Genomic DNA, 14,175 nt, shown 5'->3' on the forward strand with positions numbered 1-14,175 from the left:
GTTAGTTCTACATTTGGTGAAAACATATGTATAAATACTCACACACATCTTCAGATTCATCTGCCATATTAGAGGCATGGAATCTTAGAATCATTTCTATTGGAAGGGATCCTTAAAGGTCACCTAGTCCAGCTCCCCTGCAATGAACAGGGACATCTACAGCTATAACAGGCTGCTCAGAGCCTAGACCAGCCTGACCTTGAATGTCTCCAGGGATCGTGCCTCCACCACTTCTCTGGGCAACAAGTTCCAGTGCCTCACCACCCTACTGTAAAGCACTTCTTCTTTACGTCCAGTCTAAATCTCCCCTCAGTTTGAAACCAATTCCTACTGTCCTGTCCTAATACACCTGTCTAAAGAGTCTGTTATCTTCTTTCTTACACCCCCCTTTAAATAACAAAAGGTTGCTCTCAGATCCCCCAGTAACCTTCTCTTCTCCAAGCTGAACAGCCCCAGATCTCTCAACCTGTCCTCATAGGAGAGGTGTTCCATCCCTTGGATCATTTCTGTGGCCCTCTTCTGGATGTATTCCTACAGCTCTGTGTCTCTCCTGTACTGAGGACTCCACATCTGGATGCAGTACTCCAGGTGAGGTCTCACCAGCACTAATTAGGAAGCAGACTAAAACCCCATGATTCTGGAAGAAATGATCAGACTTACTACTCCAACTGGACTGCCACAAGTCCACGGGTCCAGATGAAATTCACCCGAGAGTGCTGAGGGAACTGGTGGAGGTGATAGCTGAGCTGCTTTCCATCATCTATCAGTGCTCCTTGTTGACTGGTGAGGTCTCAGGAGGCTGGAGGCTTGCCAGTGTGACTTCCATTTACAAGAAAGGTTGTAAGGAGGATCCAGGGAACTACTGGCCTGTTAGCCTGACCTCAGTGCCAGGGAAGGTTATGGAGCAGATTGTCTTGAGGGAGATCACATAGCATGTGCAGGACAACCAGGGGATCAGGCCTAGCCAGCATGGGTTCATGAAGGGCAGGTCCTGCTTGACCAACCTGATCTCTTTCTATGATCTAGTGACCCATCTGGTGGGTGAGAGAAAGGCTGTTGATGTGGTCTACCTAGACTTCAGCAAAGCCTTTGACACTGTCTCCCACAGTACTTTACTGCAGAATCTGGCAGCCTCCGGCTTGGACAGGTACACCCTTGGCTGGGTAAGGAACTGGCTGGAGGGCCAGGCCCAGAGAGTGGTGGTGAATGGAGTTAAATCCAGCTGATGAACAGTCACAAGTGGTGTTCCCCAGGGGTCGGTGCTGGGGCCTGTTCTCTTCAATAGCTTTATTTATGACCTGGATGAGGGCATTGAATGCATTCTTATAAGTTCGCAGGTGACATCAAATCTGGGAGTGTGGATCTGCCTGGGGGCAGCGAGGCCCTACAGAGGGATCTGGAGAGCTGGGCTGAAGCCAATGGGATGAGGTTCAACAAGGCCAAGTACTGGGTCCTGCAATTCTATCACAACAACCCCTGGTGACTCTACAGGCTTGGGGCTGGAAGACCATGTCGAAGAAATGGACCTGGGGAATTGACTGATGCTCGGCTGAACATGAGCTGACAGTGTGTCCAGGTGGCCAAGAAGGCCAATGGCATCCTGGCTTGCAGCAGAAACCGTATTGCCAGCAGAAGCAGAGAGGTGATTGTCTCCCTGTACTCAGCACTGGTGAGGCCACACCTCAAGTACTACTTGAGTTTTGGGCCCCTTACTGCAAGAAAGACATTGAGTCCTTGGAATGTTTTCAAAGAACGGCAACAAAGCTGGTGAGTGATCTGGAGCACAGGTCATATGAGGAAAGTCTAAAGGAATATTCAACCTGGAGAAGAGGAGGCTCAGGGGAGACCTCATTGCTCTCTATAACTTCCTGAAGGGAGGTTGCAGTGAGCTGGGGGTCGACCTCTTCTCTCATGTCATTAGTGATAGGACAAGAGGGAATGGCTTCAAGCTGCGGCAGGGGAGATTCAGGCTGGACATTAGGAAATACTGCTTCCCAGAAAGGGTGGTCAGGCACTGGAATGGACTGCCCAGGGAGGTGGTGGAGTCACCGACCCTGGGGATGTTCAAGGAACAATTGGATGTTGTGTTGAGGGACATGGTTTAGTGGGAGCTGTTGGTAAGAGGTGAACAGTTGAACTGGATGATCTTCTAAGTCTTTTCCAATCTTGGTGATTCCATGATTCTATGATTCTACTATTCTATGATTTTATAATATTAGAGACATTATGTTCAGTAATACATGAAGCTACTGAACAAAAACTAAATCTACACAACAACATCCCAAGAAACAAAAGCCATAATCCATGATTTCTTTAAAGACTGTTCATTCCGCTGTTGAATTTTTTCTTTAATTCATAAGAAGGTCCTTGGGGAAATAACTGGCCTGACAAACTATGGATAACTTTGACAATTCAAACACAAACTAACAGACATGTAATGACTTGGAAGACACACAATCAAAGAACAAAATGAAAACTGGCTGTACTCAACAAGTGCAATTATTTAAACACATTTAAAATAATTTCTTAGGGATTATGTATTTCACAATTGGAAAAAAAAAAAAAAGTAGGAAGTATTTCATATTCACATAGAGAAAAAGTAGCTGCAAGTGGTTATGATTGCATCCTCAGACCATCATTCATTTAACACTAAAATCAAGAAGTTTGTTCTGTAGGTTATAAATAAAATCACTTTCAAAGCCTGCTTTATTATACTTATTGACATTTTGGAAGTAAATCTTATAAAATGTACAGTAGAGAGATTTGAGTAAAATATTAAGACATTTTGAATTAATAGATACTTGCTCAAAATTTATTCAACTAAAACTGAAACAGTGCTGCTTTTTGTCCAAAATTTTGTCAAATCTCATTAGCCCAAATGATATGAAATTTTTATGCTTTGCACTTGTTTAAACTTTTTTGATAGCTTCATACTTTATATAATTTCTCTGCAGATCAAACAAAATCAATAATGAAATTTCACTGAGCACACTGGACACCTGTTTTCAGTTTACTGAATTGCATCAGGTTATTTTTTTAATTAAGCAGTGGGACCATTTAGCATAGGTCTGTCACTTTTCCCCATTGTTATATTTATACACACTGACAGCATATCCAGCAAAATAACTGGAAATAAAAGATTATATAAGAAGATTTTTAATTTTTAAAAAGAAATTCTCAACAATAAGACAAAAAGAGAAACTGCTTTAAGTAGAAACAAGGCCAAGTAGATACAGGATTCAGGAAACTGCACACTGAATGTGGTCATAGATGTCTGCACCACTTTCCAGCATCTGAGAGAAAAGACACATGCTTGAGCAGTTCTGGATGAAGTCAGCTTGTTCCAAGAACCAACCATACTAGATTAGGAAGCAGAGGCAGTATGGGGGACTAAGGAGGCAGATACACTAAGGTATTAGTAGCAAGCAGAAGCATCAGTCCTAATGTCATTACAGAGCAAGATGGAAGAGGCTCAGAAGAGAATTGAAAAGCTGGATCCAGGGTGATCTGGAATATTTCTTAAGAACTTAGTTTGTAAATATACAAGCTGAAAGCCCCTCAAAAATAATAACTATATCTGTAGCCTTTGTCCTTGTAGATGCAGCATCTGGCACACACCAACTTTTCTTTCCTATTTCCATTTATCAAAGCACTTGAATAAAATGTCCCTGGTTATTAGGAGAAGGGGCATTTTCAACAGTTTAGGCATAGCAGTAGCATATTAGAAAGGAACATTCAGTTCTTGTCTGTGCTTGTAAGGCAGAGTCATCAGTATATAATACCACATAGTAATATTGTTCCAGTGTGCATCTGGAAGACAGAAAAGCCTACAGAAGCATCTTAACCATTCTATTTCTTGGTTATTGGGATAGTAGGTATACATAAGATGAAATTAAGCTTAATTCAAATTTAGGTGTATATTATTAGTATATTGTCTCACTGTTCACCTGTAGAACATTCAACATTTCTACAATGCAATAGCAAATAGAGTGAAGTCCTTGATACCAACATCATTCAGGGGCATGTACTTCTGACTGAGTATGTTATGTCAGTAAGCAGCATATAGACATATTTCCATATATGCTAAAGAAAATAAGTAAATCTCTTTCAATAATTTGGTTGAAAATACACTCAGAAAAATGAATGTCAGTTCCAAAAAAATCACATAAAGCAAAACTACTCGATAAACCTAACTTTGTGTGTGTACATCACACAGTAATTCTTACTTCAGGTATAGATACAAGAATAGTGTAAGATCCTATCACAGTTGCTATTCTACTCAGAAAGTGGTGTTTTAAAGGCCAGCTTAAATCATGTGTGTTATAGACAAATACTGATAACAAAAATAGAAGCAATGAAAATAAAAGCACCTACTTACACTTTTACTCCTCCCATGTAGAGTACAAGTATTCTTGTTCATGGTGGCTGACTAAATCAGAAGTGTTCTACAAGTTTCAGAGGAGATGTTTTCTTTCTTGTCTTTTTGAATACCAGCTGTTATACTGAAAGCAAATTGATTTATCCAGTTATCATCAAGGTCTTTGTAAGTTGTACAACATCTACACATAAGCTGCTGCTTTGTAGTGCATAGTATAAGTTGAACACTAAGACTGAAGATTCTTAGATCCAATAAAGCAGACATTTCACATACCCCTAACTATACATGGCATACAGTTACACCAAAACATTCCACAAGCATATGTGTGAACTGTGCTTTTTTTTTTCCAGTCAATAACAAAAGCAGACTAAATCCCAAAGATTACAGAATATTGTGGATTTCTGAGGTAGGGCCTTTCACCATAGATAATCAAATGGATAACTGCAGTATTATTTGTAATAATAAAATAATCATTATTAGGTATTTTTATCCAGTTTCTCATCCAGAAGGGAATCTACCAACTTACATATCAGGCCAGCAGATGCACACTAAATATAAGAGAAGAAGGTCAGCTAGAGTAATTTTCAAATCCAGGTGCATAGGGATGTTTAAACCAGCAGCTGGGTACTTTCATGGAGGTGACAGGATTTGACAAATTATCCTCTGTATTACAATAATGACTAAGCATGAGCCCTAGCAACTGGTAATGGCATGGCATGGCAGCTTTGAAAAGCAGCATTCATCAGCCCCTGGCTAAGTACACACCAGTCATCATGAACGAGTTAAAGGGAAATTTGTGTGCCCTAGGATAAGGCAATTTGAAGCTTTATATTCTCATTTGGGCCAGGTATATTTCTGCACACATTTTTTTCTTTGTCTGCCAGCCAAAGATGAGATATAGCGCAATTTCTGACCAACAGAGTTGTTCTAGCAAAATCTCCTAATGTAGATGCAATCTCACTAACAAAAAATTACAGGCATGGCTTATTTTCTTCATGCACAGGCACATTACTGATACAACTCATAGAGCTATAAGAAATTTCACACTAAGGTAGACTTCATCCACACCAGCGTAATTGTGCTAGCATAACTTACTGTTTTAAAATGACAAAGTCTTTGAGGCTCTCTGAAGCCCATTTCCACAGTTAGAAGACTAACTTTTCAGTGCCACTATGATACTGAGAGCCAGATATTCATTTATGCACTATATATAGGCATAGTTTCCCTCCTCCACAGGAGAACATCACGACTTGCAACATGACTTAAAAACTGGCTTTCCTTTGTAAGAAATCCTCTTATCTCAATACACGAGCAAGGTTTCAGCACACTACTTCATCTTTTGGTTTGTTTTCTGAAACACTTCCTTAGATAAATAATAAATATGTCTTGATTATTTATGTATTTAATTATTTATAGGCAGCCTACAGTTACAGAGAAGCAAAACCAAGAGTGGAGGAAACAGCTAATATTTTTTCATATTTAAATATATATAGATACACACAGTCGGCAGTGCTACAATAACAAAATACATGATCTAATTTTCAGTTTAGATATGAATCCACTGAAAGAAGTGAAAAGCAATGTCAGAACATGGGTGATAAAGACTGTATGTGAAAAAATCCCACCCCTCCAAAATCACATCAATAGGTTTGGGTTTATAGAGGTGGTGATTAGTGGAATGAACTGGAAAAAGCAGAATGTTTACATATAGGCTGTTCTTATACTCATTCTTTAAGAAAATACACATTTCCTGAGAACTATTAGGAACTAATTCTATTCTAGTATCAAACATAAATGAATATTTGTAAATGTACACAAGAAATATAACTGTTTTGTGGAAATAAAATGAATCTTCAAAGACTTTTACTTGCAATCTCTATGTACCGATCAGTACCCAAAAAAATTATTTTAGAATTACATTTTCTATTTAGCTAGTTACAAGATGAAATGATCTCAAAAGATGATAAGTCACCGTGTAATACATTCCAGCAATGTTCAAAATACACAAAAGAGAATAATTTACCTATTTAATTAAATAAGGTAATGCATTTCAATAAAAGTCCTACAAGTCACCTAAAATGTATGGAAACACATATGAAACCATGGTAGTGGATTACAGCTTTAGCTGAGGAAAGTAATAGTAACACAACAAATTAAGTCATTCATTTCTTACACAAACTGAGTTTCTGTCTTAAGCATTTTAAGACATGTTTTTATAAGCACCTATAATATAGCAATTCATGCCTAACCCAGAAAACATGAGAGCAGACTTCTTAAAATTAAAGTATACTAAAGAAATCAAAAAATGAGTATTCAGTGCTAGGGTGAAGTTGGAGGAAAGAACTTCTTGCCTGGCGTATATTTGACCAATGAGACTAGTCACTATTCTGCAATGTAATACCAGGAACTGTTATGTGATCTCACAAGAAGAGAACCTTTAGAAACAAAAACAAGAGATTGCATTCAATCAGCTCAGAGGATGCATCCAGCAGCCCACCTGTTGCCATTCAGTGTAATGAAAATGTGACCCATAAAAACAGAGCATGCCCTACTTTCAGATATTTAAAGCTGAAAAAAAAAAAATATTAATTCAAGGTGCTATGAAATTATTGCCATTGAACATGACACATACTACTCACATATTACCGTAGCAAATTACTCAAGCATTAGCAATTCATATGTATTAGGCAGAACGACACCATCTTAATTACTAATTCTTAGTAATTCCTGTGTAATTAAAATGCAAATATTTTTACTCAGTTGTTAGATTAAATATGAGACATTTTCATTTTTTTCTGAAATAAAGATTAAGGGATAACAAAATTAAAAATAAATAAATAAATAAAAATTTCTCTTTGTGTTCTGTTTCCAGGTGTACTTTCCTGCTACTTTTTCTAACTGTTTCCTTGTAGCTGAGGTCCAAAACAGAATATTCACAAAACAATTTAACTAACCTCAAGAAATTCCAGAATTATTATTACAGAATTACAGAAATTACAGAATTTCTGTAAATATTATTAATATAATAATAATATAATATTACTATATTATTACAGAATTACAGAAATTACAGAAAAAGTAACACTAGAGAAATATTCAAAGAGGAAAAGTGAAAAACAACTAGAAATTTGGCCAGATTCCTTGAGATGAATCAAGAAGTTCTGAAAGTACGACAAGAGTTCTTGTTACATCTAAGATGTTACTGCTTGTACACATACCTTGTCATAGGAGGAGCATTTTCTTTAAAAAAAAATAAAAATAAAAAAAAATCTATGAATTGATGCAAAATAATCCCTGGTGCCCAGTGTCATGCAATAGTGCTTTGCTTGCCAGATAGTTCTACATTCTTTTAATTTTATTTCATAATCAAAGTCATTTACTAAAAGTCATACTGTCATACATTGAACTATATGTCAAATCTCTTCATTGTTTTTTTTACTTACTACGTAACTGTGAACAACTTAGAGTATTCTATGTTTGTGTATAAAAGCCACTCACCCACCTTGTATTATGCATTTAACAAATAGCAATTAATTTGAAGACTGTGCCCGTGAGAAGTTAGGGCTCTGCATGCCTACATGCTATGTTTCCTCACTCTTATGTACTTAGTTCAAGCATTTTAACTTTAGATGCATATCTAAAGCCTGAGCAAATAGATTTCAATATACAAATTTAGACTGATGTGATTTGGGAAGCGTACTGCCGGCAGCTAGCAAGATAACAGTACTGCTTATTGTTTTACCAAATCTGATTCTAATGGAAACTCTATACCAAAGCTGTGTCAAAAAATATAGCTCTACACTTTTATTTTTTCTTCTCCTTTCTGTGAGATAACAAGCATAAATGTTACAGTTCATGATTTGCAAACAGTCATAATCCAAAAAAAAAAAATTAAATTCATTAATTCTGCAAGTCCTTGACAAAAAGGTTTTATAAAAGACTCAAGATGCACTTAAAAATATGGTTTGCTCCTTGTTGTCACCCGACATCCACATGCATGAGCGAGATTGAGAACTGATACAGTTTATCTCTGACATATCTCTATTTCTAAGCAGTTCTGGGCTCATAAGGCAGCCAAAGTTCTACCAATTAAAATGATAGGGAAAAATGAAAGCACATCATCACACAGGATTAGAAATCTCTCAAATTAGCTACTTGTCCCTCTGATCTGCCAGAAGAGGCCTGACACTCCTCTGAAAAAAGGTATGTTGTTTACAGATTTTAATCTCAGAGACAAGTAAAGCACAGTCCCTTTACAATAACTGATGATAAAAACACAAAAGAGCTCAGCTTCTCTGCAGTGGGTATGACTCATCCAGTGACCAAGACTGATTCTGGAATGCTTTAATGTGGGCTTGTTTAATTTCAGTAGGAGATGTTGTTTAGGGACATTGTTTTTCCCCAGTACAACAGGAGAATACAGAAGAAAATAGCTGAAACAAAAGAGCAAAAACAATTCAATGAATCTATTGAGCCACAATGATGAAATTTTCAAGAGCAACAGGCTGTGAAAGACCTGGATAACAGGAACAGAAATGCAGAAGAAAGGAAAGAGCATGAAGAGGAAAGAGATCTCAAAATAAGGATGTGTTTACATCCATCTACATCAGAATATATACTCAGTTTTTATTCAGCCCTCCTATTTTTAGCAAGAAAAAGTCTTTCTCGAGTTATAATGACCGAGTAGGGGAAAAAAAATCTTGTACAGACAACTTACCACTAAGTTTGCAAAGATACAAATAAGAGAGGGTAGTTTAAAAAAAACAAAAAACAAAACAAAACAAAAAAATAAACAACAACAACAACAAAACAAATCATGAATATTCAAGGCCAAATACATCCATACATTTCAACTGCCACCATAGAAGAATTTATTAAATTACTCATTAGCTAAAGCCTGACCTAGAAATCAGTCAGATTTACCTAGCTAGACTAGCTTTTACCTCCCTTTATTCATCTGGTTGGGTTTTTATCTGGGACACTTCAAAATATAGCTGTTTTCTATAACCACAGATTTCTTCAGGAAAGTGATGTAAATAATAAAATGCAAGGTAGTGTTTAATATAAATCAGTTACATTGATCTACAGATATCAAATATCCAGAAACTGAGCCTGAAAGCTAGATCATCCTGCCAAAATCTCAGGTATTTTAAGTTACTTTAGAACAGTGAAACATACAGAATGTCAAAATATCAAGCAGAACTTATGTAACATTTGTGTTTATATATGTTTATATACAACTATAAGAAAGCATACACAGCATGAGTGAGCATTCTATATCCTTTACATTTGGTGAGTGCAGAGCAAGCAGCAACTTGAAAGTTGTACCAAAATGACTAAATAAAGTGTCGGTGTTAAGGTAGTCAGTAAAAAATAAACAACCACACAACTTACTCAGATACCTATGTTATAAAGGTGAAGAAAAGCTAATGATTTCCCCTTTCCTTATGTTCTCCAAAATCTATTAACACTACCATAAAAATGGAAAAATATATGTGTACACATTACCGTCTGATGACTAAGAATGGCAATAGTAATAGAACAAGAAGAATAACACTTAAACACTGTCAGAAGACACAAATTCATCCATAAATATTCTGAATGTTAGTATTTTTTATTCTTATTTATATACTTTTTAATTTTCTGTTTCTACAATGGCCTCTTCTAACATGAACAGTGTGTAACCAAAATCTCTCCACTGGAGAAAATAAAATTCTCACAGATTTAGGTAACACCAAAGCTGAATTTCAGTAGAACAGACATTAAACTTCCCCACGGTTGCAGAAAACCTCCTTTCTAGCTGTTTCTCTTGGAGTTTTAGTAGGTGTTTATCATTATTAAGTTTAACAACAATGCCTTTACGAGTATTAATCAAAAAGTAGCAATCAGCTAACCATTGTACTCTCAGTCCTTGGTAGTTCTGTACTGTACCCTTGTTTTTCTGGAAATGCAAATCCCCAAGAACCCACTGAACAAAATATGCAACATTAGAAAATTACTTTCCTGTAGACCTTCTCCAACAATTAAAACACATGAGGTGCAGTTTGTAGGAAAAACTTCTCAGGAAACTTTTGCAGCCTATGCAAGAAGGAGAAGCCTTCTGTTTTCTTTGTTCCTGTATGATCTTTGAGTAGACATATTATGATAGACTGTATGTTTTGTTGTCTGAGAGTTTTGAAGATGTGCTGTTAGAAATTGTATTCATTACAGCTGTGTGTTGGATAACGAAGACTACCCAGTGGGACTCAAGGTTTTTAACACAATAGTTGGATTAAAATTTCTGTACTGGCTTATAAGGCATCAAAGAAGAAAAAGATATTCCTACTTCACTTTGTGCATGAAGTTAAAAAGTCTGGTTCTGGGGTGACAGCAAATCTCAGCACAAAACAGCATGACTTCTAGGGGGACACTAAAGTCCACTTAGTACACTTTTTCAATACAAGTTCCATCCGTCCAAATGTACGTGCATTTACTTCCACAGCAAAAGTACTTCAGAACAGAAGGAAAGAGACATGAAAGCTGGGAACTGAGTCTGGCTTTGAGGCTTCAAAGATATTATTCTTGGGAAGAAGAATAGGCAATTTTGAATATTTTCACTAAATACGTTTTTCTTATTACTATATATTTATAAATTTACGAACCAATTACTGGTATTTTATTTGTGGCTTTCACATCTTTGCACTGATTCAAAAGGGACTGGGGGTTATTCAGTGCTAGGGATTATATCAAAACATCCTAAACTACGTGCAGTCCTATTGCATGCATAATGCTGAACAACAACTGTTCTTATGAGTTAGCATGCACCTTTAACATACTGGGAAGGATTCCATCTGATATTAAAAACTGAGTAAATTTTTGTAAATAGTTGAAAGATCTCTTTCTTTTCTTTCTTCTTTTTTTCTTATGGGTCCCTTTTTCCCATACTAAAAACAGATCAAAGGAAGAGAAAAAAATACCGGACAGAGTGTATAAATACAAAGTGTTTTTCTGTTTTGTTTTGTTTTGTTTTTTTATCAGTTTTGTGGTTTTTTGGGGTTTTTTTTGTTTTTTTGGGGGGCTTTTTGGTTGTTTTTTTTTCTGGCAGAGAAGATATAAGAGCATATTTGCATTACATTATCAAGCATTGATATCTAAGTTCTACCTAAATAGAATTCAACTAAAACACCATGTTTCCAAGACAGAATCATTCTCTAAATATAGAATCACCGAACAGAATCACAAGGAGGAAGAGGTCCACAAAGACGATGGAGTCCAACTCCTGGCCCCTCATGGGACCACTCAAAATTGAAGTCCTATGTCTGAGGAAGCTGTGGGCTACAAATTGTTTTATAATAGGCTTCCCTGATAGCCCTCAGCTACTTCCCTGCAGTACGAACTTTTCCCATCAGCCTAACAACTTGTTATGTCAAACCCACATCACATCAGTTATGCCCACCACACTTCTAAACCCGCTTGGTCCCACCATAGCTAGAGAGACCTCCTTCTTTTACTCTTTGAATATTAAACATAAGAGTCAATATGTTGTGTGTCCTGATGTGGTGATAGCACTGATGTAGAGTAAAGCTAATCCCAGGCTGGTCAATGACAAAGCTAAGGATGCTTTTTCTATTCAGTGGAGGAACTGACTTAAAATAGCTGTAGTGCACTGCAAGTTCTCTAACACATGTGAATCCTCCTAGCATTGAATGAACACTATGCTTATTTAACAAATATGGGATGCTTCCTGAGATAGCATACCAGAACCTCCCACACAGCTCAGCACTCAAGATCTCCTGGCACGCAAACACCAGCATAATGACAGACCCCATTTCATTTTCTGCTATTTTCCACACACCTAACAAACCAGCTTCCTCCTTGACCTCTAAGCATCAAGCTAACATATTAATGCAACTGTTTCCTTTTCCCCAAAGATCTCATTTCTTCAAGGAATATTCCATCAGAACTCATCATACATGTTTAAGTTTGCCCCCTCCCACTATATGCAGCTGCTTTATATTTCATGTGAGGTTTCATCTGCTATTTTACCACATCCTGCAGCTTTGCAATTTTACATAGTTGTCTTTAGCACCACAAATAACTCTCACCAGCAAACTTTTTTCTTCCTAAAATTATTTATAGTATACAGAAGAGCACAAAGCTCTGCTTTCTGGCAAGATAACAGTGCAGAGTTAGTAATTCATCTATTTAATTCCTGGGCTTTTTTAATGTTCTGTCCATTGTGATTGTCCATTGTACCTCTGATTTAATGAGCTCTTCTACTATTACTTAAATGTTAGATAGACCATTTGATGCCTCTTGCATGAAATGCTGTCACAAAAGCCTTTCTAAGATCTCCTGTACAAAAGCCTTTACTAAATGCTCTTTTACTGCCACTTATCTCCCTCCCATTTCTTTAGTTGACTCCCTGATCAGGAAGAAGTTTTTCAGCAGATTTGTGTCTTCAGATCTTTGCCCTTTATTGGTCTTCCTCATTTAATTTTTAAATGTAATTACTAAGATTTTATAATTATTCCAATTTTCCTCATCTGGAAATATTTTTTTCTTCTTCTTCTTCTTTTTGAAGAAACTTTTAAGTTTTCAGGGTCTGTCTTTATCTTCTTGTTTCACCGTATCAGATTACTTATGCTTTCTAAATATTGAAAGCTACATAAACATGTTCTTTAATGACAATTACTGGGCTTGTAGTAATTAAACAATTATTACTTTTTTTTTTTTTTTTAATATAGAAGGACATAATTTTAAAATCTTTGCTATGTCTTTTAATAATGTCACTGTTTGTTCTGTCCTTCCAAGAATCTTATCTGATAAAAAGTTTCCAACTCAAGTTTTCTTCAAAAGTTTTCTTCTACAAAGAGTATCTAGGGGAATGCATCATTTTGAACAGTTCTTTCAGAACTGTATGCCTTCCTTCACACTTGAGGCCTTTGAAGTCCTTTTCTGGAAGTTCTCATGCTATCCACACCTCATCATATACTTTTATACATTTTATATCTTAATTTAAAAACAGAATATTATCTGCTTCTCCACACAACCTTGGCATATGCTATCCCCTTGAAAAACATCTTGACTGCTATAAAGTGTCAGTAGTTGTTTGCTTTCCATCTTGCCCCCATGCCAAGCGTTCACATTACAGCCTTACAAAGCACAGTCCCCTTCCACATGTTGCTTTTTATTTCCTTCAAAGGCAATGCCACCAAGGCTAAGCTGTGACTCACAGCAATACACTTTCTTTTCATTTTATGCTTTTTTCAAAACCATCTTAATTCTAACTTATCTCTTCACATTTCCTACCACAGGATTTCCAATTTTTTCACAGTGTTAGTTTATTAAAAACGACTTTCTGAACCCCAAGCTACTCAGATTTATGCTGTTGTCATTTCAGTGCATTTTCAGAGAAGCAGGCCCAGACTGAAGTGATATTGAGACACTCAAACTCAGAATTTTGTCCTGCATCAAAATGATTAACAGTGCATAAAAATGCCTGTTCATAGAGGGGTGTGAGATATGGGCTACAAATTTGAAACTTGCTAGACAAGGCTAACATCTTTACCCTCTAAGACAGATGTGTGCAAGTATTGTGTACTGTGTGTACTGTGTTTGCTGGTACAGGTAAGAGATGGAAATGTATAATATACTGATAAAAAAGACAGAATGAAATTCTTTAAGTGTGAGAATTTTCTGTGTCATTTAATTTTGTCACTAAAAGGACTGAATAAAATAAAAGAAAACACCCTTTTGGTATGATTTTAGCTTTATTTTGACTAACACTGAAATACATAGTTAGGTGATACTGTATG

At 36.5% G+C, this 14,175-nt stretch overlaps 1 protein-coding gene across 1 annotated transcript in view; it reads right to left on the bottom strand.

Moving 5' to 3' along the window:
• Positions 1-14,175, bottom strand: part of PDE4D (phosphodiesterase 4D) — a 559,900-nt gene that overhangs the window by 456,445 nt on the left and 89,280 nt on the right. Inside the window, exon 2 of the mRNA XM_015848747.2 lies at positions 4,379-4,502. Within this exon, the coding sequence (XP_015704233.1) occupies positions 4,379-4,420 (42 nt within the window). The 5' untranslated portion in view covers positions 4,421-4,502. The remainder of the gene's footprint in view (positions 1-4,378; positions 4,503-14,175) is intronic.

Source organism: Coturnix japonica, chromosome Z (assembly GCF_001577835.2).
Source record: "Coturnix japonica isolate 7356 chromosome Z, Coturnix japonica 2.1, whole genome shotgun sequence".
In the NCBI taxonomy this organism is placed as follows: domain Eukaryota; kingdom Metazoa; phylum Chordata; class Aves; order Galliformes; family Phasianidae; genus Coturnix; species Coturnix japonica.